A 25,782-nucleotide genomic window follows, 5' to 3' on the forward strand; every position below is an offset into this window, starting at 1 on the left:
GCAAAAGGAACTGCCAATAAGACAAAAAGACAACCAACCCAGTGGGAGAAGATACTTGCAAACAGCTCTGACAAGGTGTTTATATCCAAAATACATAAACAACTCATACAACTCAACACCAAACAAATGAACAATCCACTTAAAAAATGGAAGGACCAATAAAGAGCTTCACAGACAAGAAAAAGCTAAAGGAGTTCACCACCACCAAACCAGTGTTATATGAAATGTTAAAGGGCCTTCTTTAAAAAGAAAAAGATGAAAAATATGAACAATAAAAATGCCAATAAATACATATCTATCAACAACTGAATCTAAAAAAACAAAGTAAACAAGCAGAACAGAAACAGAATCATAGATACAGAGAACATTTTGAGGGCTGCCAGATGAGAGGGGAGTCAGGGGATGGGTGAAAAAGATGAAGGGATTAAAAAGTACAAATTTGTAGCTACAGAATAGTCATGGGGATGGAAAGCACAGCATAGGGAATAGAGTAGCCAAAGAAGATATATGCATAACGCATGGATATGGGCAACAGTGTGGAGATTGCCTGAGGGAGTGGTGGGGGGATTGGTAGAGGGGGGCAAAATTGGAACAACTATAATAGCATAAATGACAAATATCAAAAAAATAAAATTAAGTAAAAAATTAAAAAAAGGGCAGAGAACCTGAACAGACACTTCTCCCAAGAAGACATACAAATGGCCAACAGATATAGATATATGAAAGCTATTGGGGAAATGCAAATCGAAACCACAATGAGATGCCATCTCACACCTGTTAGAATGGCAAGTACATAATAACAAGTGTTGTCAACAAGACGAGTAATAGTGAGTGTTGGGGAGGTTGTGAAGAAAAAGAAACCCTCACTCACTGCTGGTGGGAATGTAAACTGGTACAGCCACTATGGAAAACAGTCTAGCAGTTCCTCAAAAATTAAGAATAGAGTTACCATATGGCCCAGCAATCCCTCTTCTGGGTGGCTATCCAAAAAAATTGAAAACATTTATTTGCAAAGATATATGCACCCCTATGTTCATTGCAGCATTATTTGTGGCAGCCAAGATATAAAAACAACCAATGTGTCCTTTGATAGGTGATTGGCTAAAGAAGATGTGATACATATATACAGTGGAATACTTCTCAGCCATAAGAAAAGATGAGATACAGCCATTTGCGACAACATGGGTGGATTTTGAGAATATTATGCTAAGTAAAATAAGTCAGAAAAGCTAAGAACCACATGATTTTACTCGTATGTGTGATACAAAACTAACACTCATAGACACAGATAACAGTATGGTGGTTATCAGAGGGAAGGGGGTGGGAGTGGGTGATAGAAGATAATTTGAGTTTAGGTGGTGGGCACACAATGCAATATACAGATCATGTATCTTAGAGATGTTCACTTGAAACCTATATAATCTTATTAACCAATGTCACCCAAATAAATTTAATTAAAAGAAGTAAAATAGAATAAATAACTTATTTTAAGTGAAAAAATAATAAAACAGCTTTCAGTCCTCAAAATCAATTGGGGATTTGGGAGAAGCATACAGTTGGGGAAGGGCTACATAATTGGCTTCATCTGAATTGTGTCTTTTATTTCTTAAGCTGGCCTGTCATTACATGAATATTTATTATAGATTCTTTATGCTTCATTATACCTACCTAAGCTATTTTTAACAAGTTTAAAAATAATATTGAATAATTTAACATTCATTTCCATTACATTCAAGGTGCAATTTAAAAAAAAAAAATCCTCAGCAGAGGATGTTTTGGGGGTGGGGGGAAAGAGAGGGATAAGGAAACAGAGGGAGGGGAAGGAGACAGAGAGAGAGAGACTGCAACATCACTTTGAGAGAGAGAAACTTGGATCTGTTGCCTCCCAGAAGCACCCTGATCAAGGAGGGATTGAACCTGCAACCTAGGTATGTGCCCTTAAGGGGAATCAAACCCAAGACCTTTTTGGTGTATCAGATGATGTTTCAACCAACTGAGCAATGCAGCTAGGGCCAGCGTATATTTTTTAACATGTTATTTTTTCAACTATACCTGTATAAAGCAGTATCATTCAATGGTAAGAAACAACAAATAATTCAAACTAACTTAAAATAAAAGAATGTTTATTGGTTACTCTGTGAAATTCACAGGTGGAAATGGCCTCAGGAAATACCAAATTCTATTCTTCAAAAGATACAGATAATGTCTAATACAAAAATGTTTGGCATTATTATTCCTAAAATCAGTAAATTGGACTTTCTTTAGTTTCTTTTTTAAAGAAGGTTGAAATTATAGGAAATAGATGAATCATAATAATCAGATTGGCTGAGGTATGTTGAGAATATAAAGAGACTCCTCATTTTGCTGTTGAAGCACTTACAGAGATGATGGGGTGTTTTTTTGGGGGGGGGTGTTTTATTTGTGGAAAAGGGCTTAACTTCATTCAATTTGGGAAGACCGGAATTTGGTGGCAGGTTTGTAAAGGAGATGGGAAGTAGTAGCAATTAGACCACAGAATAAACTTTGTATTTTTTGTTCTTTTAAGATAGGTTACTAAAATCTCTACTTAATAATTTCAACTTTAACAATAACTATACTTTGTATTTATCAAGAATATTAATGCTGTTGGGTGTGTCATTTACTAGGAAGCCTGAGGCTGGCACCACCATGTACGGACAAGTAGGGTGTGCACATCCCAATTCCGGGACACGTGTCACACCAGTTAGTGAATTGTGTCCTCTGGAGTTATCAAGGTAGTAGTATTCCATCAGAAGGATGTGGTGTATTATGTTGCCTGGACTTGGGGTTCAGAATGACTTGGGCTTTACAAAAATTATATAAAGAATAACTTCCCTTATTATAAAAAAAACTGTTAACTTATACCTATTGAGAGTTTAAATATCTGGGCATTGTATTAGCTCATTTAATTTGTGCAAGAACCCTGTGATGTAAGACCCTTTTGTCCTAAGCCACATTATTGAGTCTGGAAGGTAAATGTGATGTCTGGGATAATAGCATGCTTCTTGCAACTGTTAGACAAGAAGGATGAAAACAAATGCTAAAAATGCAGACTAACAGTAATGAAAGAACCTGGGATCCCAACTCACTGCTGAAATGGCAATCCTATGCCTATCTCTGGATTCTCATTATGTTAAAAAAATGAATCTCTATTTAGTACTTATAATTAATATTTTTGTTACAGCTGAGAGCATTCTTTAAGGGTTCAGAAGGAAAAGAATTCTTAAAAGTGCAGTAAAAAGAAGGAATTAGACAGAAAACAGAATTAACTAAATGGTAATGAAGAAATACAATAAAGATAAAAAAGAAAACAGAATTAATTCCAAATCACTTCTAACTCCTGTTAATGCATGTAATTCACCTAATAAACAATACATTTCATCCAAGTAGATTACACATACGTATCTGCACGCTAGATGAGGTGGAAAGATACATACCATGCAATTATTATTCAAAATAAAACTGGTGAAATGGTGTCAAAATCAGAAAAAATAAACAGAAAAAATCAAGGCAAGAAACGAGAACCTTCTTATGTTACTTGTGATGACCACTTCAAAATCATGGCGCAAAACAACAAGTAGTGGTGAGGTGTGAAGAAAGGCAGCCCTTTTGCGTTGCTGGAGGGAATGCAGACTCGTGCAGCCCCTGGGGAGAGCAGTACACAGACACCTCAAAAAATTAGAAATGTATCTGCCTTTAGACCCAGTGATCCTGTTACCAAACAGCAACTGGGATCCTGTTGCCTGCCACCACCCTCTAAGCAAAATTCCAGAGGCAAAGATTTGGTGATAAAGGAAAGGAGTCTTTGTTCAAAAGCTTCACGGTTTTGGAATAACAGCTTTCCAAGGGAAGTAGTCACTTAAGCCTATCAATGAAGGCTAAACTCTTTAACTCTTTAGTTATAACTTTAATCACTTAAATCTATCAATTAAGGCTAAACTATAATATCCGAGTTCTATCATTTCCCCCTGTTAGTTTTAATTATTTCTATGGGGTTAAAAATTAAAACAACTTAAGATACAAAAGCTATGCAGTTTTGGAAGAATGTCAGGCTTCTGCCTCAGAGGTCCCCTCTAGAACACCCCAAAAAAATAACCCTACATCTGTCTAAAGGTGCTACCAGGCCAGTCCAATGCTAGGCTGCACCCAGAGTTTCTCCCCATCCAAAAACCATCCAAAATACCATCCACTGAGAAACACAGGCAGCTGCAGCCTGATCATACAGGCATCCTCAAGGAAGAAGAGAGCCCAAGACCCAGAGAAAGCCTGACCCCACCCATCCAAGAGCCCTTATTTTATTTCAAATATTCTTGCCCATAATTCTATGCACTCTGGAGGCATTCAGATTCTCAGCCATTCCGGTCCTAGATGGTTTACCATTGCCTCCACAAACTCCTCCTATGGCACCTTCCAACTCCTCCCCAGTGATTTGATCAGATCTCTCTGTATCAGTCCCACTTCTGGGAATATATCCAGAGGAACCCAAAACATTAACTCAAAAGAACATAAGCACCTTTATGTTCATTGCAGCATTATTTACAATCTCTGAGATATGGAAGCAGCCCAAGTGTCCATTAGTAGATAAGTAGATAAAACAACTAGGGCACATTTACACAATATAATACTACTTACCTGTAAAAAAGAACAAAATTCTACCCTTTGCAACAGTATGAATGGACCTAGGGAACATTATGCTAAGTGAAACAAGCCAGTCAGAGAAAGACAAATACAATATGATTTCATTCATATGTGGTATCTAATGAACAACTTGAACTAACTAGGAAAACAAGGAGAGACTCATAGATGGAGAGCAGGACAACAGCTGGTGGGGGTAGAGGGACTGAGCAAAAAAGAAAAAGGATTCATGGACATGGACAAATGTGTGGTGGTTGCGGGGTGTAGGGGGTAGGGGTATAAGGGGACTAAATGGCAATAGAAAAATACAATAAAGATAAAAAATAATAATAAACATAAAAAAGAAAATCTTTTCACAGTAATAGCATGAAGACTAAGATTCTAGAATATAATCTAACAAAATGCAATGCTTTTATGAGAAAATTGCAAAATACTGTTGAAATTCATAAAAAATGAATGAATAGGTATATAGAGCCTGTCATGATTAATATCATAAATATTGCAATCATTCCCAAATTAATATGTGGCTACCACAAAAGTTTAATTAAATAGTGAAAGGTTTGTGATGGAATTTTTGAGAGCTCATCCCCAAATTTGTGTGAAAAATCTAACTGCCAAGAAATTTTTGAATAAAAATGTTAGAGTAAGGTTACACCTGTTTATCAAGATTAAATGTAAAATTGTAAGATATAAAATACTGTCGTGTAGCACAAGTGTAATCTAGTAGATCAGTGAAACATAACAGATGGCCCAAAAAATGTTTTCATGTATATGCAAACTTTATTTATACTAAAAACTGTATCACAGATAAGAAATTACCTGAAAATTGGCTACCTGCATGGGAAAAAAGTCACTACCACCTTACACTATAAAAAGCAGTGAATAGATAACTGTGGATGGTTTAAGTATCTAAAATGAAAATAACACTTGAAAAATCTTCAGTAGGAAATAGGGACTACCTTGCTAATGGCAGAATAAGAAGGAACTGTTAAAACACAAAACAAACCATAATGTAAAAGACCAATACATTTAACCACATTACAGTTAAAATAAAACTTTGGTTCAAAAACTGACACCATAAACAAAATTTATTAAAATATGAATATCGAGGGCAGATATTCATTATGCACATAAAGGAAAAGTTTCAGGATCCAGTATGTGTGTGTATATATGTATATATTGTTTTCCTAAAAATCATAAAGAAACCTCAGAATGTGCAGAAATGTGACAAAATGGAATTATATACTGCTGTTAGAAGTGTGGTACATAAAATGTCAGCATAAACATTTCTGAGGCCAATTTGACAATAACAACTTAAGTTGAAAATCTGTATCTTGTTTAAAACAATAATTGCAATATATCTTATTAATTTGCTATATCCTATCTAAACTTTTATCCATGTATGAAGAGTTACATATAAAATGTTGGTTTCAGCTTTGTTTATAATAATATATAATTGAAAACTATATTTATGACAAATTGATAAATAATTTTATATATTCTTCAATGATATAATAAATGAAACTACACAGATGAAGAAAACTCATCTGATTTACATTAAGCACCCTTTTTTTATGACACTCCCAGCAAATTACAAAAAGTAGGGCCTTTTCTTCATTTTGTCAAGATTGTATTTCTTTTAAGTATATTGTATTGATTATGCTATTACAGTTGTCCCAATTTTTTTCTCCCTTTTATCCCCCTCCTCCCTGCACCCCCTCATCCTTCAGCATCCCTCCCCGCTTAGTTCATACCCATCGGTTGTACATATAAGTTCACTGGCTTCTCCAATTTCTATACTATTTTTAACCTCCTCCTGTCTATGTTGTACCTACCAGTTATGCTTCTTATCCCCTGTACCTTTTCCCTGCTCCCCCTCCCTACTGATAACCCTCCTTGTGATCTCCATTTCTGTGATTCTGTTCCTGGTCTAATTGTTTGCTTAGTTTTTGTTTTTATTTTTTAGGTTCAGTTGTTGATAGTTGTGAGTTTGTTGTCATTTTACTGTTCATAGTTTTTGGTCTTTTTCTTAGATAAGTCTCTAACATTTCATATAATAAAGGCTTGGTAATGATGAACTCTTTTAACTTGACTTTAGGAAGCACTTTGTCTGCCTTTCCATTCTAAATGATAGCTTTGCTGGATAGAGTAATCTTAGATGTAGGTCCTTGCCTTTCATGACTTCGAATATTTCTTTCCAGCTTGTTGCCTGAAAAGTTTCTTTCGAGAAATCAGCTGATAGTCTTATGGGAACTCCTTAGTAGGTACTGTCTCCTTTTCTCTTGCTACTCTTAAGATTCTCTCTTTATCCTTAATCTTGGGTAACTTAATTATGATGTCCTTTGGTGTGTTCCTCCTTGGGTGCAATTTCTTTGGGACTCTCTGGGCTTCCTGGACTTCCTGGAAGTCTATTTTCTTTGCCAGATTGGGGAAGTTTTCCCTCATTATTTGTTCAGATAAATTTTCAATATCTTGCTCTTCCTCTTTTCCTTCCAGCAGCCCCATGATTCAGATGCTGGAATGTTTAAAGTTGTCCCAGAAGTTTCTAAGGCATTCTCCACTTTTTCTGAATTCTTGTTTCTTCATTCTGTTCTGTTTGGATGCTTATTTCTTCCTTTTATTCCAAATCATTGATTTCATTCCTGGTTTCCTTCCCTTCACTGTGGGTTTCTTATATATTTTGCTTTTTTTTCTCTTTGAGTAGCCTTCATTTCTTCCTTCATTATTGACTGAGGTCAAATATGTAAGCAGCCTGATTACCAGTGTTTTGAACTCTACATCAGATAGGTTGTCTATCTCTTCATTGCTTAGAGCTTTTTCTGGAATTTTAATCTCTTCTTTCTTTTTTTAAATAAATTTTTATTTATTTATTTATTTTAGAGAGGGAAGGTAGGGAGAAAGAGAGAGAAACATCAATGTGCGGTTGCTGGGGGCTGTGGCCTGCAACCCAGACATGTGCCCCGGCTGGGAATTGAACCTGCGATGCCTGGTTCATAGCCCGCGCTCAATCCACTGAGCTATGCCAGCCAGGGCTTAATCTCTTCTTTCATTTGGGCCATATTTCTTTGTCTCAGTGCACCTCTAGTAAGGGATGGAGCCTTAGGCATTTGCCAGGGTGGGCAACCCTCCTCTTGTTGTGGCACTGTATATGGGGGAGGGGTCAGAGAGGGAAAAATGCTGCTTGCTCTGCTCTCGTCCCACTTTCCATCACTTCCCTCTCTTCCCACAAGTGAATTGTCCCCTTTCAGGTGATGATTCCTGGGTTGGTGTGTTTGTGTATGTTTTAGGACCCTGTGGGTCTCTCTAACAAACTCTTCTGTGAAGCTGGGAGTTTCTCCCACTGCTGCAACACCCACAGGTGTTTTACAGCCAGGGGTTTTGAGTCTTTAGTTTACCCTGGCTGATAGCATGGGTTTCAAGGTCTGTCTTGCTCCCCAGTTGTTTCTCTTGGCTTATCTGCATGCATATGTGGGATCACCCACGTGGTGTTTCAGCTACTACCACGTCGTCGTGGGTCATCTCTGCCCCAGGTGCCAGACTCTACCCCTCCTACCATTCTGGATGAATATTTCTTTAACTCTTCAGTTGTTGGACTTTCATGCAAATGATTTGCTGGCAGTTCTGGTTGTTCTTTGTTTTTAAATAGGTTGTTATCCTTTTTTTGATTGTTCCAGGAAGTGAAGCATTTCTGCCTCTACCTCCATCTTGGCCTTAAGCTCAAGACTATTTTTTTAAAACATGATTTTACCTACAGGAGAATTTTTGGCACATGCCTTTTAAGATCATGCTCAACAAAGCTGTCCAGATATGATACTAATATGTAACATAAAATATTAGTCTTGGTTAATGTGTAAGGAAGGAAAACGAAGTAACAGATGCAACAGAGAGGCAAGAACAGATTATTTGTAGGCAATGAGAATATGTATGTAGAAAATATGACAGAATCAATAGATAAATGTTAGGACTAATAAGAATTAGTCTAAATCACTAATAACTAACCATAACATGCAACAACAGCAAAGTAACAAGAAAATATAATTTATAATATCAAAACTAAAAAGTATCTTGGAGTTAACTAATAAAATAATCAGAATATCTACTACAACTTCTAGATTTCATTAAAAGCGACTTTAAGACTCAAGGAGCATAAAAGAAGATTAAAATAAGTATAGAATCATTCCATGCTTCTTAGTGGAACAACAAAATATAAATCTAAGAAAATTCCAAATAAATTACCAGCTAGATATTTTTGAGGAACTCAATATACTTATTCTAAATTTAACATGAAATGAAGAACCTCCTTTTTGAAAAATGGAGCCAAAAATGATTCTGTGTTCATTAGTGTTGCTCAAACACTGGTTATTTTCATTTATCTGACTCCAAGACAATTTGGCTTTTTCTGACCCGGTGGACCCTTTGCCTAGTTGTACCATGAGGCATGGGTGGTTGCAATATGTACCATTTCTGAACTGAGCATTTAATTAATGGTGTGAGATTTGTGGAGTTCCCTTTTCCCTCAGGCATGGAAATCACAAAAGGGAAGATAAGTGACTGTCCCAACAGCCTGAGATGTTGTCACTATGAAGGGCAGAGAACCTGCCAACCTTCAGTGGACATGTACAGTGAAAGAGTATTAAATCTTTTAGTTTTAAGTCACTAATATTTGGGTAGTATTTGTTACCACAGCTGAATCTAGTCTATCCTGACTGATACCGAGGTGAAGTCAACCTGCAAGATATTAAGACAAAATGATCAAAAGAGTTTGGTATTTGTGCAAGATGAAGGGAACAACGGCATAGAGTACAAAGTGTAGAGATAGAGCCAGGATTGTAAGGGAACTAAAATTGGCACCATGTATAAAAAGGGACCATTTCTCCCTATAAGGAGAAACAGAACAAAACAAAACCCTGAATGTTGTCTAACTTCATATGCAATAGTTGATGTCCCATGAGGCTTTAACAGGAAGCAGTTTACACATTCAAATGAGGTAGTTAAAGAATTTCATAAAATGACCATTTGCAAAAATTAAAGGAACTAACAAGGAAATGTGAAACATAAAATGACTAGCAGCAATGTTTCCACCTGGATCTAAGGAAGCATGAGGAGAGAGGCTGTTGTCAGAACCCAGCCATAGCTCAGCCTTGCTATAGGACAGGGGTGTCAAACTCACTTCAAACTTCACGGGGGGCACATCAGCCTCTTGGTTGCCTTCAAAGGGCCAAATGTAGTTTTAGGACTGTATAAGTGCAACTATTCCGTAACAGTTAAGCGAGAGCTTGGCCATGCTGCTGGGTAGAAACAAGGTGCCGGGCAGGATAAAACCAAGAGGAAGGCCAGATGTGGCCTGAGGGCTTTGTGTTTGCCAGCTCTGATCTAGGAGGTTCGACACAGGAGCTGTAGTCTCTGTGGCAAGGCACAGCCTCTGCAAACAAGCCAGCAAAAGAGGATGGAATGAGAGAAGGCAATAAATAACCGAGACTTTTTCTCTTGCCCTCACATATCCTGCTGGCTCTTCATTGCTACAACCCCACCCAGAAGTCACAGGGTAAGGAAACCCAGATGGTGAAGTTCATGTGTTTTCTTCTTGGGGCAAAGCAAAGTAGGATAATGAAGAGGAGAACTGGAGAGGCAACAGAGAATATCTAGCACAAGTGGGTTCAGAATAAACAGTTGAGGTGGAATTCTAGATAGTTCTTTTATTTTCCATGGCAGTTTAGGACAAAGAAAGTAAGGTTGTAACTGGAAAAAAAAAGGATTTAGGAAGAGTTTTATAGAATGGGTCAGTAAAATATTCCTACATGTTGCATTAATAAAAAGTGAAATACTGAAGAATCAGGTAAAACTGAAAGGAGGATTAAAATCACTGTAAAGAGTGGCAAAATTAAGAACCAAGAAAAAGAAATGATGTAATTAACCTAGTGGGCCAGTGGAAACATTTGATTCCCATAATCTATTTAATTCTCATTTAATGGCTTGAGTAGTATTCACCAGGCTCATTCATTCAGAGTTTAATTGGCTGCCTGGTCACCATCCAGTACTGTAAGAAGTTGGAGGTTGTTCTCTTATTAATTGGTAGTCATTCTTGGAGTCATTCTTCCTCAAAGAGTTCTATTGTACTATTTTCTGGTTTTCTTTAAAGTTCATTCTGTGGTGATGCTGTTTCTCTGTATTCAGAGAATATATGTAGACCCACTCCCCCCTACCAGGTAGGTAATCTGCCTGCCTTTAGAAAGTCGGAGCAACTTGGTTTTTTCTGTTTCACAACTTAGATGGGAAACCTTGCCAACGCCTTGTGTGCTCCAGAAGCCAGTTTTGACCTATTAAGCTTGACGCTTCTCGGTAAAGAACTTCATAACCTCATGTTCTCTCTGACTAGCTCTCCTACTTCACTCCTCCTTGAATTTGTTTTCCTGAGGTTTTTGACAGTTATTTCAAAACTCTAAACATTTTAAATGTAATGTCCATTTAGGTTCTTAGATTTCTTTTCTGATAGAAGATTTTTGTTTGTTTTTTTGTTTGTTTGTTATTTTTGTCTGATACAAGATAATAGGAGGCTTTCAATTAAATTTTTTTTACAACCTCTGGTTATTTTTGGTCACAGTAAAATGAATGCTAAGAAGCATGTCCAAAAGGACAAAAAAATGCCCCAAACATTAAAGGAAATCAATCAGAAAAATCTATTTTTTCCTCCTAAAATTATGTTCCCTCTGGCTTTGTCTCTGAAAGAAAGGATTTCTTTATATAACAAAATACAGAGAGAATACGCAGGCTTGTCCTACTTTCACAGAACTCTTCAATCATGTTAGGCCAGAATGCCTGCCTTATTGTATAAAATATCTCCGTGAATCTGGGTTATTTCAACTCCAGGTTTTAATGAAAAGCTTATAGAACTCTTCTTCCTTGGAAAAATTTTTCTTAATCCTCACCCAAGGATATGTTTATTGATTTTAGGAAAAAGCAGGGAGAGAGAGAGAAAGAGAGAGAGAGACATTTATGTGAGAAACATCGATTAGTTGCCTCTTATATGCACCCCAACCAGGGACTGAACCTGCAACCTATGCATGTGCCCTGACTGGGAATCAAACCCATACCCTTCAAGTGTATACAACTATGCTCTAACCAACTGAGCCACCTGGCCAGGACCCTTGGAAAATATTTTAATGAAAACATAAGAAAATGCCTCCTCCCTCAGCCCCACTTAGCCCTGGGACATGAAAAGTATCTAGATGTAACTAAATAGCTTTGAATAATAGCAGCTTGGATACATACACACACAGAGAGAATGACATTAATAAAATGACATAAGCATTTATTTTGGATGAAAGTATAGATTTGGAGGAAAAAAATCCAAAAATATATTAATTTGGTGGTCTCAGCTTAATTTTGTGGGAAGAGTATGAGCTTGAGTCAGGTCTGCTAAATCACTTCCTTCAGACCTAGGAGGAAATCATACCTACTTTGTAGATTTGCTTTAAAGATAAGATAAGCTTTGCAAATTAATTCACTGAACTTCTAATATATACTAGATGTCTTTTTAATAAGATAAAAAGGCAAGGGTAAATAAGGCACAGTCCTTTCACCTTAAACGCTGGAGAGTACAATATGTAAAGTGCCTGAAACAAGAGAGTTGTTCAATACATTGACTGCATTGTTGTTATCATTCAAGCAAATCATAACTCCCTATGTATAACAAGTCAAGAAGCATAGGCTGATAAATTAATGCTTTGGAAAGGAAATGGATGACCATTTTCTCCCTCTCTTGATTGTTCCTGGTCTTCCCACAAATCCTGAGGAACCCCTCAACCCCAAGATCCCTCTCCCAACACGTAGATACCCACAAGCATGCATGTGAATTTGGCGCACAATTACTATTGCATAATAATCACAGTTTTGACAATAGTCTTCAGGCTGCCTTGCTAGAACCATCTAATCTAGTTATGCGACTTTTAGAAAATTAGTCAACCTAAATTTAGTCTCCTTTCTTTAAAGTGAAATTAAAATGCCTCTGTGTATTTCACACGTTTGAGGAAAAATAAGATAATGATAGAATTTTACATTATTTAAAAAAGTATTTAATTGGCATTCATCATTCATAATATCATAATACTCTTCACTTGTGTTAACCAATAATCTTTAAGGCCAAAAGCTTTTCAGGAAGGGCTTATGAACTCCATGCTAGCCAGAAAAAGGACCAGATTGGGACATTCCGTCTGAGCCACCAGCAGCAGGGCTGAGTGGAAAAGGCAAGTATGTCAGCCGTCCTGGGGCTAACAGGATCTTTTATGCAATGATGAGTTTGGGGAAGGAAAAGGTAAGTTGTTTTGAAAGAATTTACATTAGCCATAGATAAACAGGGTAGGAGAAGGTGAAGCCAGACCTGCTCTAGATCAGTGCAGCCTCCATAATGGAGAGTTTTTGCTCTTTTGGATCGGTTATAGACACAGTTCAGAAAGTTCATGTGTACAGTTCAGAAAGTTCATGTGTATAAGCAGGATAAGGTGGCATCTGGTGGTCGGCTGTTCTCTCTAGATAATCATGGACACTAATTTCTAGATAACCTTGGAAGTCAATGCAAAGTTTCAACATATGTTCAGGGACGTAAGCAGTCTTTTGTTGGTTTGCCCTGCAGTTGTTAACGGATTAAGCTCTCTTGTCTCTACCTTCTACCTCCAGCCGGCGGCAATTTAATTTAAGACATCTCAGGAGTTTCTTCCTGTCACTTGGATACCTATGAATGTATACTTAAACTGTCAGAGAGTAGAAATGTATACTTTTCGAAATATGTTTGGAATGAAGATATGTTTTTCTCTTGAAAGTTCAAGTCATTGAATTATACTGTAAAGAAATTGTTTACATCTGATCACAAAGATTTAACAAATCCTGTCTTAAGAATTCTCTTTCTAACTCTTTATTAATGGCATGTGCTAGTGAAATGGGCTGGACCCAAGCACTTACAGTTACCTGTGAGATACAGAGGGAAAAGGATAATGGAGCTAGCTGCCTGGGGTGATAAATCAACTTTATGAGATCTTACAGTGAGGGTACTAGGGATAGAATTTAATACATTCTAAAGTGAAACAGACTAATTCCATTATTGCTTCTCCCTTCAAACATTACAATATTAGGATAAACCTTCAGAAACTATATTTCTTCACTCATATTACTCCTATATATAAAGTGTTCTATACAGATAAGAATCTTCATCCAGAAAACATGTTTCTGAGAATTTAGTTAATACATATCAGTGGCTTCAATACAGCCTCTGAAAAACAGTGATATACCAGGAGATAAATTTCAACACAAATAAGATTACTGGAGTTATTAAAAAATCTGGTAGCTTTCCTTGTTAATCAAGGACATAGTATAAAGAACAAGAAAGTACCAATTACAAATAATTATTGAGTACCATGGACAAATTATTGAGTACCACTTGGAACTTTTGGAAGAAAGAGATATAATTTCAGCATGGAAAGTAAAAGTATTATGGATTCTAGGGTAGGGTTATGGCTAGTTGCAAATTATAGGGAAAGATTTGTGAATAGGGAAAGATTTGTGAATAGGACAAATTTTAGAGAGTTTATTTCCTCTCTGTAACAGACTCAGCCAAGTGGAAAAAGACTGTTTTTTTGAAATTCCAATTTTAAAAATATTGACTTATATAAATATTTTAAGACATATCTGTTTTGTTTATACCTTGAATAAACTGAACAACTGACCTACTAGTATAGATATTCTTGCTGTATGTAAACTATCAATTGATTTTCCATTGCATCAACTGTTGAGAAATAAAAAGAACTTAGGCTTATTGAACAATTACAATTTCAGGCATTGTACTAATGACTTACCTTTATTATGCTAACATTTAAAAAGTATCATTTATATATGAAAGTGATAGGATGAAATTATTGAAAGTGAAATGCATCTATATATGAGGGAATGTGCATCACTACTTTGGCTATGGACACGTATTAGGACATTAATAAGACTTTCTAGAATGACTGGGTTTAAAAACCTTAAGTAAACAACAAGATTATTTAGAACTGAAGATGTGTAATAGAGGACCAAGACTAAGTGATATTCAGATAATATCAGAATATATCCAAAAATTTATTATACCATAAAGCTGAGATATAAATGGTCTATAAATAATCTTATTACATAATTTATAAGATGAGAAAATACAAAGCAGAAACATTTAAGACTGTTCAGCCATCAAACAGGGCTGGAAGACAGTAATAGCTGGTTTTTAGAATCTACCCTAGTTCCATATTAGACTTTTCTCAGATTTGGAATGAAAGGCAGGAGCTAGATAACAAAGTATGAAGCGATAGACTCTCAGGGCTAAATATACATCTTATCTAACACCTATTCAAACTTCCTTCACCAGCAACCATGACCTGTGACATTGATAGGTAGTATTTACTTGCAAATGTGAAGAAATCTAAGTGTTAATGAGAATTTTATTTATTGCTTTTTTCCTTACACAGACATTCCTTTTACAAAGTACTATTTTTTTCCTTCTTGTTTTGTCCACATTTTATTCACTTCCAGTTAATTAAACACTGCCTCTAGAGATTTTTGCTTAAAATGCTCTTGCATTCACAAAAGCTGCTCAGGTTGCAATGGAATTCTTAGAACTCTGAGAGAATGTGAAACTCAGTTTATACTATGTCCAGTTAAGGGTTATAGATAGCAATAATGTAAATAAAAAAGAATCATTTTTTTTAATCTTGAGATTCCATATAGAATCTCATAAAGTATGATTATTTAATAAAGTATTTATTGCTATTTTGTTGTTTCATATAAATAACCTGCACAATTGACCTAGTATATATATATATGTAGACAACAACTTCCAACTATTGTTTAAATGCCTAAAATAATTTCTTGCCCTGCTTTCTCTTCTCTCTAAGGTCCTGCTTGTGGCTAAAATAAAATAGACCCTGAAAATCCTTTTATTTTGATAACATTTTAGTTTTTTTAAAGATTTTATTTATTTATTTTTAGAGAGGGAGGGGAGGGAGAAAGAGAGAGAGAAACATCAATGTGCGGTTGCTGGGGGCCGTGGCCTGCAGCCCAGGCATGTGCCCTGACTGGGAATTGAACCTGAGATGCTTTGGTTCGCAGCCCGCACTCAATCCACTGAGCTATGCCAGCCAGGGCTGATAATATTTTTATAAATATTTTAGGTGAATATCTCTATGAATGTGTCAATAGCTTAAGAACATTTTCATAAGAAGATGTAAGGTATTCATAGGAGAATAGAGCCCTACTTAGGCCACTTAAAAAATTGGAAGTTACTTAGACCACCCAAGCCCTTGTTCTCGTGTCTAAAATGGGGCTCATACCAACATTATTTCTTGTTGTGAAATATTGATTGTGTTTTGTTAATTGTAATATATTTTTAAATTTTCTTTTCTAAAAATATAATTTAGATACATGAAAATATAGATATAAGTAGGTATATAAAATATATGTAAACTTTTTTTCTGAGAAAACAAAAAGTGGAAAGAGCACCACATATCTCAATGAAGGGAAAGCACCAGAGAATATGGAAACGCAAGCTGTGGAAGATAAAAATAGGCAATTTTACAATTATCCTTAGTTGAAGCATTTTAGCTAGCTAAAGAGATAGACACAACATTTTGTTAAAATGGAATTAAATTATTCATGTTCTTTGTTAAAAATGATTACCTATATTGTTCTTGAACTTAGCGAAGAGAGTATATGAATGAAAACAAAGGAATAGTTTAATTTCAAGAAATGCAGTGGTAGGCAAAGGTAGATTTACAGTTAATTGTTTGTGTGGATAATAATACAATAATAAACTCTGCGTTTTGAGTACTCACAACTGTAATCTTACTTTGGCCCACCTTGTATTTTAGCCATATTAGTTTACTAGAGGTCTCACTAAGTTTAAGAAACAAAAATTTATTGATTTAAGATTGAGAATCAAAGAGGTTGTGTAATTATGATTTTTAATACTATATTGCAATTTTGAATTTTATTGATTAATTATCTCCTTAAAAGAAATCAGTACTCTTACACTTTCTAACACTTTCCTTTTTCATTATTTTATTGGTTGCCTAGATTTTTCTCTCAAGTTTTTCCTTCCTCCCTTCCTTCCTTCTTTCCTTCCTACCACTCATGACTGTATCCTTTATATTCTCTGCTATACTCTTTTAAACATTTTAGAAAGGTTTTCCATTTCTTCTTCCTAATGTACTCTTTCAGGGGACTTATTTCTTTCCCTCAACACTTTAAGAATGGTTTCTCTATCCTTGAAGCAGTTTAAATGGGACATATCAGCATATTGGCTTACCAACATATCCAGGAATATAGGATACTCCTTTGATCCACAGATTTATTTTTCTGTTATTTCAGAGAAATATTATATTTTAAATAAAATGTTATTTTTTACTCTCTTGAATTTACTTTTCCTGAGCAACCAGTTATATTAGATCATATTTTTCACTTCCACATATCACTGTTCTCTAACTTCTTTTCTCCATTTTCTCTCTACATAATCCTAAGCTTTTCTTTCCTTTATATCAATAATGTTGCTTTCTATCTTATTTAAATTTGTGTTTTAGCTCTGTAATCCCAAATTTTATCTATTATTTTGTCATCTCACTTTTGATCTATGCCCTCTATAGCTCTTTCTGTTCTTTCTATTCTTAAATGGTAGGTATATGCCATATTGTAGCATAAATATCTTCTCTCAAGTAGGATTAATGTTTATTCTTTTAATACAACCAAAGCTTTAGTGTCAGGACACCAAGAGGCCTGAAGATGGGTGGAAGCATATTTCTGCTGCCCATTTACTCCCTATCTCAAACCAAATTACAAAACATCTTCATGTTCCCTCTATGTGTTGTTGCCTTTTTTGATTCAAAGGCTCAAGCAGATCTGGAGCTTCTGCCTGCCCTTTGGAGACAGTAGACAGAAGAATTTTTATCACTATCTATGCATCTGTTTTAAATGAAAAGGCATTCTGAAACTGTGAAAAGGGGCAGACATGATTGATAGTGACTACTCACAATGAATACCTTTGTCCTTTGTGGCCACCTCCATAGGCATGTCCCTTTCTTCCTGTAGGAGAAACATCAAAGGACAATTTGGAACACTTTTTTTCATAGAGGAGAAATTTCTCAAGAACTTCACATGTATCACACTGTGAAGCATATAAATTTAACTTTCCAAGAAAAAGCAGGCAATGTGATGACTTGAGAACTTTAATTAGCAAGTTTTTAATTCCACCTTTCCTCCCCAGTGAGAAAGTGAAAAACAATAAATTTTTATATGCATGTTAAAGTTTCAAGATTTATGGGGACAGGAATATAACCTATAAAAGTGAATTTCTCCTGAAGATTTTGCCCTGCTATCTCATTACATCTTTCTCATTAGAAAGATCAGTTCTGTCCACAACTTCCATTGGCTCCAGATAGTGCAAGTTTTTTTTTGACTTCCTCCTTACCATGTTAGGATCTTTTTTTTATCCCCCATCTCAGGTAGGGTTTGGGTGATGGAACAGTCGTTCTATTTGCTTTTCTGTGGCTTTGGAAGAAATATTGCTATTGTTGTTTCTTAGATAGATTTGTACCCTGGTTATAGGTTTTGCTCTTTCTTTTGAGATATTATTGTTATTATTATTGTTATTATTTTTTGGCCAGCATTCACTCCAACTTGAGTTATGTCACATTTCAATGAAAAAATACTCTCAGCTTTGGACTTGTTTTTCTACTTCATCCTGGAGCCCCAGGATATGGGAAGCCCTGATTATTTTTCCTGATTCTGCTGAAACCCACAGATCTTCCTTGTGAGCCAGGCTGCCATTCTCAAGGGTTTCAGTATGACTTTTCTGGGTCTGCATATGCTCATGGCTCATCCACTTCTTTGTGATAATTCTCAAGATTTTATCAATTTATCATTCTTTCCCTGACAAGATTTGGTAATATATGGTGTAGTCAGGAATGCTCCTTCCTGGAATCTTTCTGCTTCTTCATTCCTAGACATCATTTTGGGAGTTTCTGGCACGAGACTGTAACCTGTTCTTGTTTGGTTGCTACTAGTTACCACTTTCCAAATTTTACCTTTTTTTCTTAGTTTCTAGATATTAAGAAAGGAGTTCTAAGATCTGTCCTATTTTCTCATTTTTATGTAGAAGGTTGTATTCCTGTGAAGTTCTGTAAAATAAAGCAGATCAATTCAAATAGGCTCATTTATATGTATTTAGAATGATTAAGTAACCAGAACTGGATACTTAGAAGTTCAAAGAAATATATTACATCATATATTCAGTTTCTGTCAAGAATGTGTAAACACAATGTAAGCCAACAGTATTGATGTTCATGACCTTAATGTTTATACCAAATCACTCAGAGGAGAGTAGTGTCATAGTTAAGAAGCCACATGTCATTTCTTTTTTTTTATGCTTTTAAAATTATTTTATTGTTGTTCAAGTACAGTTGTCTGCATTTTTCCCCCACCATTCCCCCTGACCCCAGCCATCCCCAACTCCCACCCCTGATCCCACCCTCCCCTTGATTTTGCTCATGTATCCTTTATAGTTGTTCCTGAAAACCCTTCCCCCTTTTCCTCCATTATCCCCTCCCACCTCCCCTCTGGTTACTGTCAGTTTGTTCTTAATTTCAATGTCTCTGGTTATATTTTGCTTTCTTGTTTGTTTTGTTGATTAGGTTCCACTGAAAGGTGAGATCATATGGTATTTTTCTTTCACCACCTGGCCTATTTCACTTAGCATAATGCTCTCCAGTTCCATTCATGCAGTCGCAAAGGGTAGGAACTCCTTCTTTCTTTCTGTTGTGTAGTATTCCATTGTGTAAATGTACCAGTTTTTTGATCCACTCATTTACTGTTGGGCACTTAGGTTGCTCATCATTATCCAACATTTGCTTATTGTAAATTGTGCTGCTGTGAACATTGGGGTGCATAGGTTCTTTGGGATTGGTGTTCCAGGATTCTTAGGATATAATCCTAGCAGTGGAATTGCCAGGTCAAAAGGCAGTTCCATTTTTAGTTTTCTGAAGAAATTCTGTACTGTTTTCCACAATGGCTGCACCAGTCTGCATTCCCACCAACAGTGCACTAGGGTTCCCTTTTCTCCACATCCTCTCCAACACTTGTTTGTTGTTTTGTTTATGATGGCCATTCTCACTGGTGTGCAGTGGTATCTCACTGTGGTTTTAATTTGCATTTCCCTGATGGCTAGTGATGCTGAGCATCTTTTCATATGTCTCTGGGCTCTCTGTATGTCCTCCTTGAAGAAGTGTCTGTTCAGGTCTTTTGCCCATTTTTTAAATGGGTTGTTTGTCTCCTGGAGTGGACTCGTGTGAGTTCTTTATATATTTTGAAGATCAGACCCTTCTCTGAGGTATCTTTGGCAAGTGTGTTTTCCCATACGGTTGGTTCTCTTTTAATTTTAATGCTATTTTCTTTAACCATGCAGAAGCTGTTTAATTTGATGAGGCCCCATTTGTTTATTCTTTCCTTTATGTCCCTTGTTCAATAATAATATTGAGGCCATGTGTCATTGACTAAATTCATCCTTGGTTTTCTCTATTTTGTTGATATCATACCATGTACCAGAAGTTTGATTCATTTATTTTCCACTATTTTTCTGTCCTCTACTTCATTATGATTACCTTCCTCATTGTTTTTCTTCCTCTTTTTTGTTTTATTTTGTTGTTCTTTTTCTAGGTTTTGGAGTTGGAAGTTTAAATAAATTGTAATTTAAATTTTTTGTTGATAGAGTATTAATACATATATATTTTCTTTTGATCATTGCTCTAAATGATGTAGATATTAAAGCTATTGGTTTTCTTCTATTATTATTTTAACTCTTATAGATTCTAATACATAATGTGTTCATTATCATTATTTTTCAGAATTTTTGTGTTTTCTCATTGTATTCTGCCATTCACCCAAGAAGTGTTAAAAGGCTTTTGAGTGTGTGTGATCAGGCAATATTTTTATTAGCTTCATTATATAGAAATTATTGTATTATATAGAAATGCATTATAATTCAATACAGGATCATTGAAACTCCAACATGCTTATAAATACATGTAATTCAATACACAATCAACTTTGCAATTCAATGCATGTTCCATATGTAATTGAGAAACAAATATATTCTCTGTTATCAGCGTGTAATGTTTAATATATATCCTGGAGATCTGCTTTATTTTGATTATGGAGTCTCAAAATTCTATGTCTTTTCTTATTTTAGTCTACATGGCCTGTCTTGTACTACAAATATGTGTTAAAATCTTTTATTATCATTCTCTGTATTCTACCTTACACCTTCTATAGTTTTACATCTTGGTTTGTAGTTTTAGCCTTATATAAATCATGCATAAATATTCATAATTTTTGTATTCCCATTATGATTTACCTACTTTTAGTTTTATAAAATGTCTTTTTATGTCTTGTATTCTAATAAGAACTCAACCACTACTCTCTTATTGTTTCCATATGCCTGACATGCTTATAACTTTTGTATTTTTGACTATTTGAAACAAAACCAATTTTAGTATAGAGTTAAGCTTTGCTTTGTGAGCCAGTTGAAAATCTTTTTTTTTTAAGATTTTATTTATTTATTTTTAGAGAGGGAAGGGAGCGGGGGGAGAGAGAGAGAGAGAGAGAGAGAGAGATATCAATGTGCGGTTGCTGGGGGTTATGGCCTGCAACCCAGGCATGTACCCTGGCTGGGAATCGAACCTGGGACAATTTGGTTCCCAGCCTGCGCTCAATCCACTGAGCTACGCCAGCCAAGGCTGAAAATCTTTGTATAAGTAATCTAGGCTAAGTCTATGCATGTTTATTGATATGGCAGATATGTTTGATTGCAGCTTGACATTTTGTTCTTTAATTATTGTGTATATTATGTTATCATTATTATATTTATCTCTTTGGTGTCTTTAATTTTTTTAAGTTTCTTCTATAATTCAGAAAGCTTTAGCCCTGGCTGGTGTGGCTCAGTGGATTGAGTGCTGACCTGTGAACCAAAGGGTCACTGGTTCGATTCCCAGTCAGGGCACATGCGTGGGTTGTGAGCCAGATCTCCAGTAGGGGATGCAAGAAAGGAGACCACACATGGATATTTCTCTCACTCTCTTTCTCCTTTTCTCCCCCTTTGTCTGCAAATAATAAATAAAGTCCTTAACAAAAAAAGAGAAAATTTTGTATCATTTAAATATTATTTTCTTTTTATTTATACCTGTTATAATGCTTGCTCTTTTTATTTAACCATCTACTATCTGGTTTGTCAATTTTAAACAGTATCCTTTGTCACTTACCTATTACCTATACAAAAATCAATAATCTCAGTCTACTTTCCCCTTTCTCTCTCTTCTCCATCATTTATTTTCAGTTTCATCCTTTATAGTTTGTCAGATTATATAACATATGCTCTTTTCTACCCTCCTATGACCTCACTCTTGTTTTAGTCTCAGTTCTATAGATTAATATATTAAGTACTCATCATCAGTTCTTTTGAAGTTTCTCTAGTTATCTCTTTGCTTTGATGAAATGCATCCTGTCATATATTTCTCAGAGAATTAACCTTTGTACAGTATTCCCGAGTCCTTTCATACTGAAAGCTGTAGACTTGACACTTGAAAGATAGTTTAGCTGTACCTGAAATTCTTGATTTGCACTTTATTTTCTTGAGCTTCTTGAGAGTAAAGTCAGCATCCAGATACTGTGAATTATTTATAATCACTGGTCACTGAATTGTTTTAACTATATTTATATTTGTTTTCAGTTTATAAAACATATAGAAGACAACTTTAGTTTGGAGCCTTAGTATTATTTAGTTTTATTTAAGAGTTTATTTATTTATTCTTAAAGAGAAGGGAAGGGTGGGAGAAAGAGAGGGAGAGAAGCATCACATGTGGTTGCCTCTCATGTGCGCCTCCCACAGGGGACCTGAAACCGTGCTTTGACACTTCATAGCCTTTCTCTCTTTTTAAGTATACATTTATTGATGAAATGTTTCATTAATGAATTTGTTTTCAATAGACATAGAACCATAAAACCAATAGGCATGTGTGTTTTGGATCACCATTGAATCCATTCTTCCTAACAGAGTGTCTTATCACAGAGTGGGGTGGGAAATACAAGACCTGTTGGTGAATGAATACCTAGGTGAATATATAAGTTGGTAGAAGAAAGAGTAAATGAATAAAGAACATGACCTAGCATGCATAACTTCTTCAATAATATAAAGATCCAAGATAAACATTGGAAATAAATACATTGAATTCATTTAAATCATTCATTGTATTTTCCCTTGCATAATTTTACTCCTACATGATTTTCTTCATTATTTTTTTGTATTACAAAGGAAATAGGAAATAGAAATAACAGATGATAATATTTAGCTGTGTTAACAAGTGCTCTTGAGCAAATCTGGTAATGAGCAATTACAGGCAAACAACTTCTTGCATTTACTATGACATTCATTCCTATAAATTATATTAGAATTCCATTATTTTTGTGTGTTTCTGTCATCCTATAGTCTCATCTATTACATCTTTTGGCCTAAAAATCTATAGTTAAATAATAATTTATCTACTTGCATGTCCTCTATACCTCCTTTTTCAGTAGCTTATCATACTTTACATACTTTGCTGTGAGTATATAACTTACTAGTCTCCCATGAGACCTTTCATTCTTTATGGGCTTCAACCATATTTTACTCATCTAGGTATCTACAGGAAGCAATAATACCTAATAAACACTTAATGAATTATTCTATGAATGAATTTTAATTAAACATTTAATACATGTTATATATTCCTTAATAATTTTTTCTTTTATATTTCCAGTTAAAACTCAGGTAATGGGAGAAATCAAGGTTGCGCTGAAGAAAGAAATGAAGACAGATGGTGAACAACTGATAGTTGAAATTCTCCAGTGCAGAAATATCACCTATAAATTTAAATCTCCTGATCATCTACCGGGTATCTGATTTTATTTATTTATTTATTATTTTAAAATTATTTTTATTGTTCAAGTACAGTTGTCTCTATTCCCCTCCCCATTACTCCCCCTGATAATGAGCAACATAATATATATCAGAATTCTTTAGGAATATGTCCTAAATATTTTGGAAAATGTGAACTGAAATTTGGACTGTACATCAAATATATCTGAAAACTGTGAAATAAGAATTAATTTCTGTTACAAAGAATAAGTTGATATTTTAATAGTTTTTAGCTATATTTTTTCTAAGATAATTTGTATATGTTTTAATCCTTTTATGTCATCGGAAACAAATTGAACACAATCTGCCGGCTTTGTATAAACTGTAGGAGAGCTCTCAGTGTACTATTACAGTGCTTTCAGTAGGACGTTGTGTGGTTAATGAACACTTTACAAGCTGAATTCTTATTTTCAGATTTATATGTGAAAATATATGTGATGAACATCTCTACCCAAAAAAAGGTAATCAAGAAAAAAACAAGAGTATGTAGACATGACCGAGAGCCTTCATTCAATGAAACTTTTAGATTCAGCCTAAGTCCTGCTGGACATTCTCTGCAGGTAATACTGTATTATACAGTTTCTATTCAACATTTGTATTGACACAGTATTTATTTTCCATTTAATTATTTAATATTTATAAATTGATTTTATACTATGTTACATTTCATAGATCAATTAATTCTTAGATGTATCTTCCCAGGGGCCCTTCAGGATTTCACAGGCAACTCACCCTATCCAATTAGCTACCAAGTCTTCTCTGTCCTGTCAGTTTATTTTCTGGAGAATTATGTCCATGCTCAATGCTTCTAATCTTCTTTGGGTTCTCATCTTTGTTACTCAAATCTTTTCAGCACTATACCCAGCCTCCCGGTTATTGATGTTTTACCCTTTTAATTTATTTCATCATACTGACAACAGATGTATCTTTTTAAAACACTGGCCATGTTATATTAAAGCTGCTGACTCATTCACGTTACCCTCTAAGGTGAGTTCTAAGTGTTGGATTTAATCACATCACCTTGTATACCTTTCCACACACTCTGTATTTCAGTCACAGCAGCATCTTTTCAAATCAGATTAAGCCTCCAATCCTTTGCTCCTATTTTTACTCCGCTTCACTAAGCTCTTCTCCATCTCTCTTCAGCCAATACAGCACTCCACATCTTTTAATGAAAACTCAGCCCTTTAATGGTGAACCCTGATGTAGTTCAACATGCCTTATTCATATAACCTCATTAAGCAACGAATCCCAATCTGTCTTTTGCAATAAATTATAGACTTCCCTGTCATTGCTTTTACTCTATCAGCTTCTTTAGCACAAGGCTGATGTTCAGTGTTCTTTGTTCCAAAGTCTAATACAATGATTGTAAAGAGTGTGTCTTCAGTAGATGTAGAGATAAAGAATAAAATAGGGAAAAGGAAGAGGAAGAAAAGTGATGACAAATATGGGAAGAGAAGACCATGGTGCTGGCACTTAACATAAAGGTCTGCAGTAGAGACAAATATAAGAGATATTACAAAGCAAAAACTACATTGAGAGAATTAACTTACATTATAGAGTGAAAGAGAATAAAAAGTTAAAGGAGACTCTGCAGGCTGTGTGGCGAAAATCTCATTTGCAGAGATTGAGTAGTTAGAGAGTGAACTGTGAGAGAGATCATGAAGTTGTTGCAATGTGATAAACTCGACAAGATAGGCAGGATCCAAGTGAAAATATACAATACTATTTGAAATACCAAAATCAGAGGCCAAAAAGATAGTCATAATCAGAAATGTAGATTATGAAGTCAGAAACATAAGAACAAAATTTAGGCAGGAGTAACAATTCTGATATGAGAGAGAGAGAGAATTAATAGTTAGCTGTACTTAATGTTCTCTATCTTCTCTTCAACTCAGTTCTAAAAGAAAAAAAATTCTTGATTCTAGGATCCTATGGGATTTCAACTAATAAATGTGTCCCACACATGACAAAAAAACATTTTGGAAATGCATACTATAGTAAAATCACCAGTAAATTTAATGCCAGATAAAATTACTGTTATGTTTTATCTTGTGCACTCATTGATTTACTCAGTACTAGTAAAAATGTACCTAGGAAAGTGTGTGTGTGTGTGT

General features: G+C 35.2%; 1 protein-coding gene across 5 annotated transcripts in view; it reads left to right on the forward strand.

Annotated features, from left to right (window-relative positions):
- PCLO (piccolo presynaptic cytomatrix protein) overlaps positions 1–25,782 on the forward strand; it is a 354,626-nt gene that overhangs the window by 324,027 nt on the left and 4,817 nt on the right. For all 5 annotated transcript variants that reach the window (XM_045827052.1, XM_045827055.1, XM_045827056.1 and 2 more), the window contains 2 exons: positions 23,508–23,642; positions 24,080–24,225. In XM_045827052.1, coding sequence (XP_045683008.1) covers positions 23,508–23,642; positions 24,080–24,225 — 281 coding nt within the window. The remainder of the gene's footprint in view (positions 1–23,507; positions 23,643–24,079; positions 24,226–25,782) is intronic.

This window comes from Phyllostomus hastatus, unplaced genomic scaffold (assembly GCF_019186645.2).
Source record: "Phyllostomus hastatus isolate PE091 unplaced genomic scaffold, TTU_PhHast_1.1 phas_scaffold_78, whole genome shotgun sequence".
Taxonomy (NCBI): domain Eukaryota; kingdom Metazoa; phylum Chordata; class Mammalia; order Chiroptera; family Phyllostomidae; genus Phyllostomus; species Phyllostomus hastatus.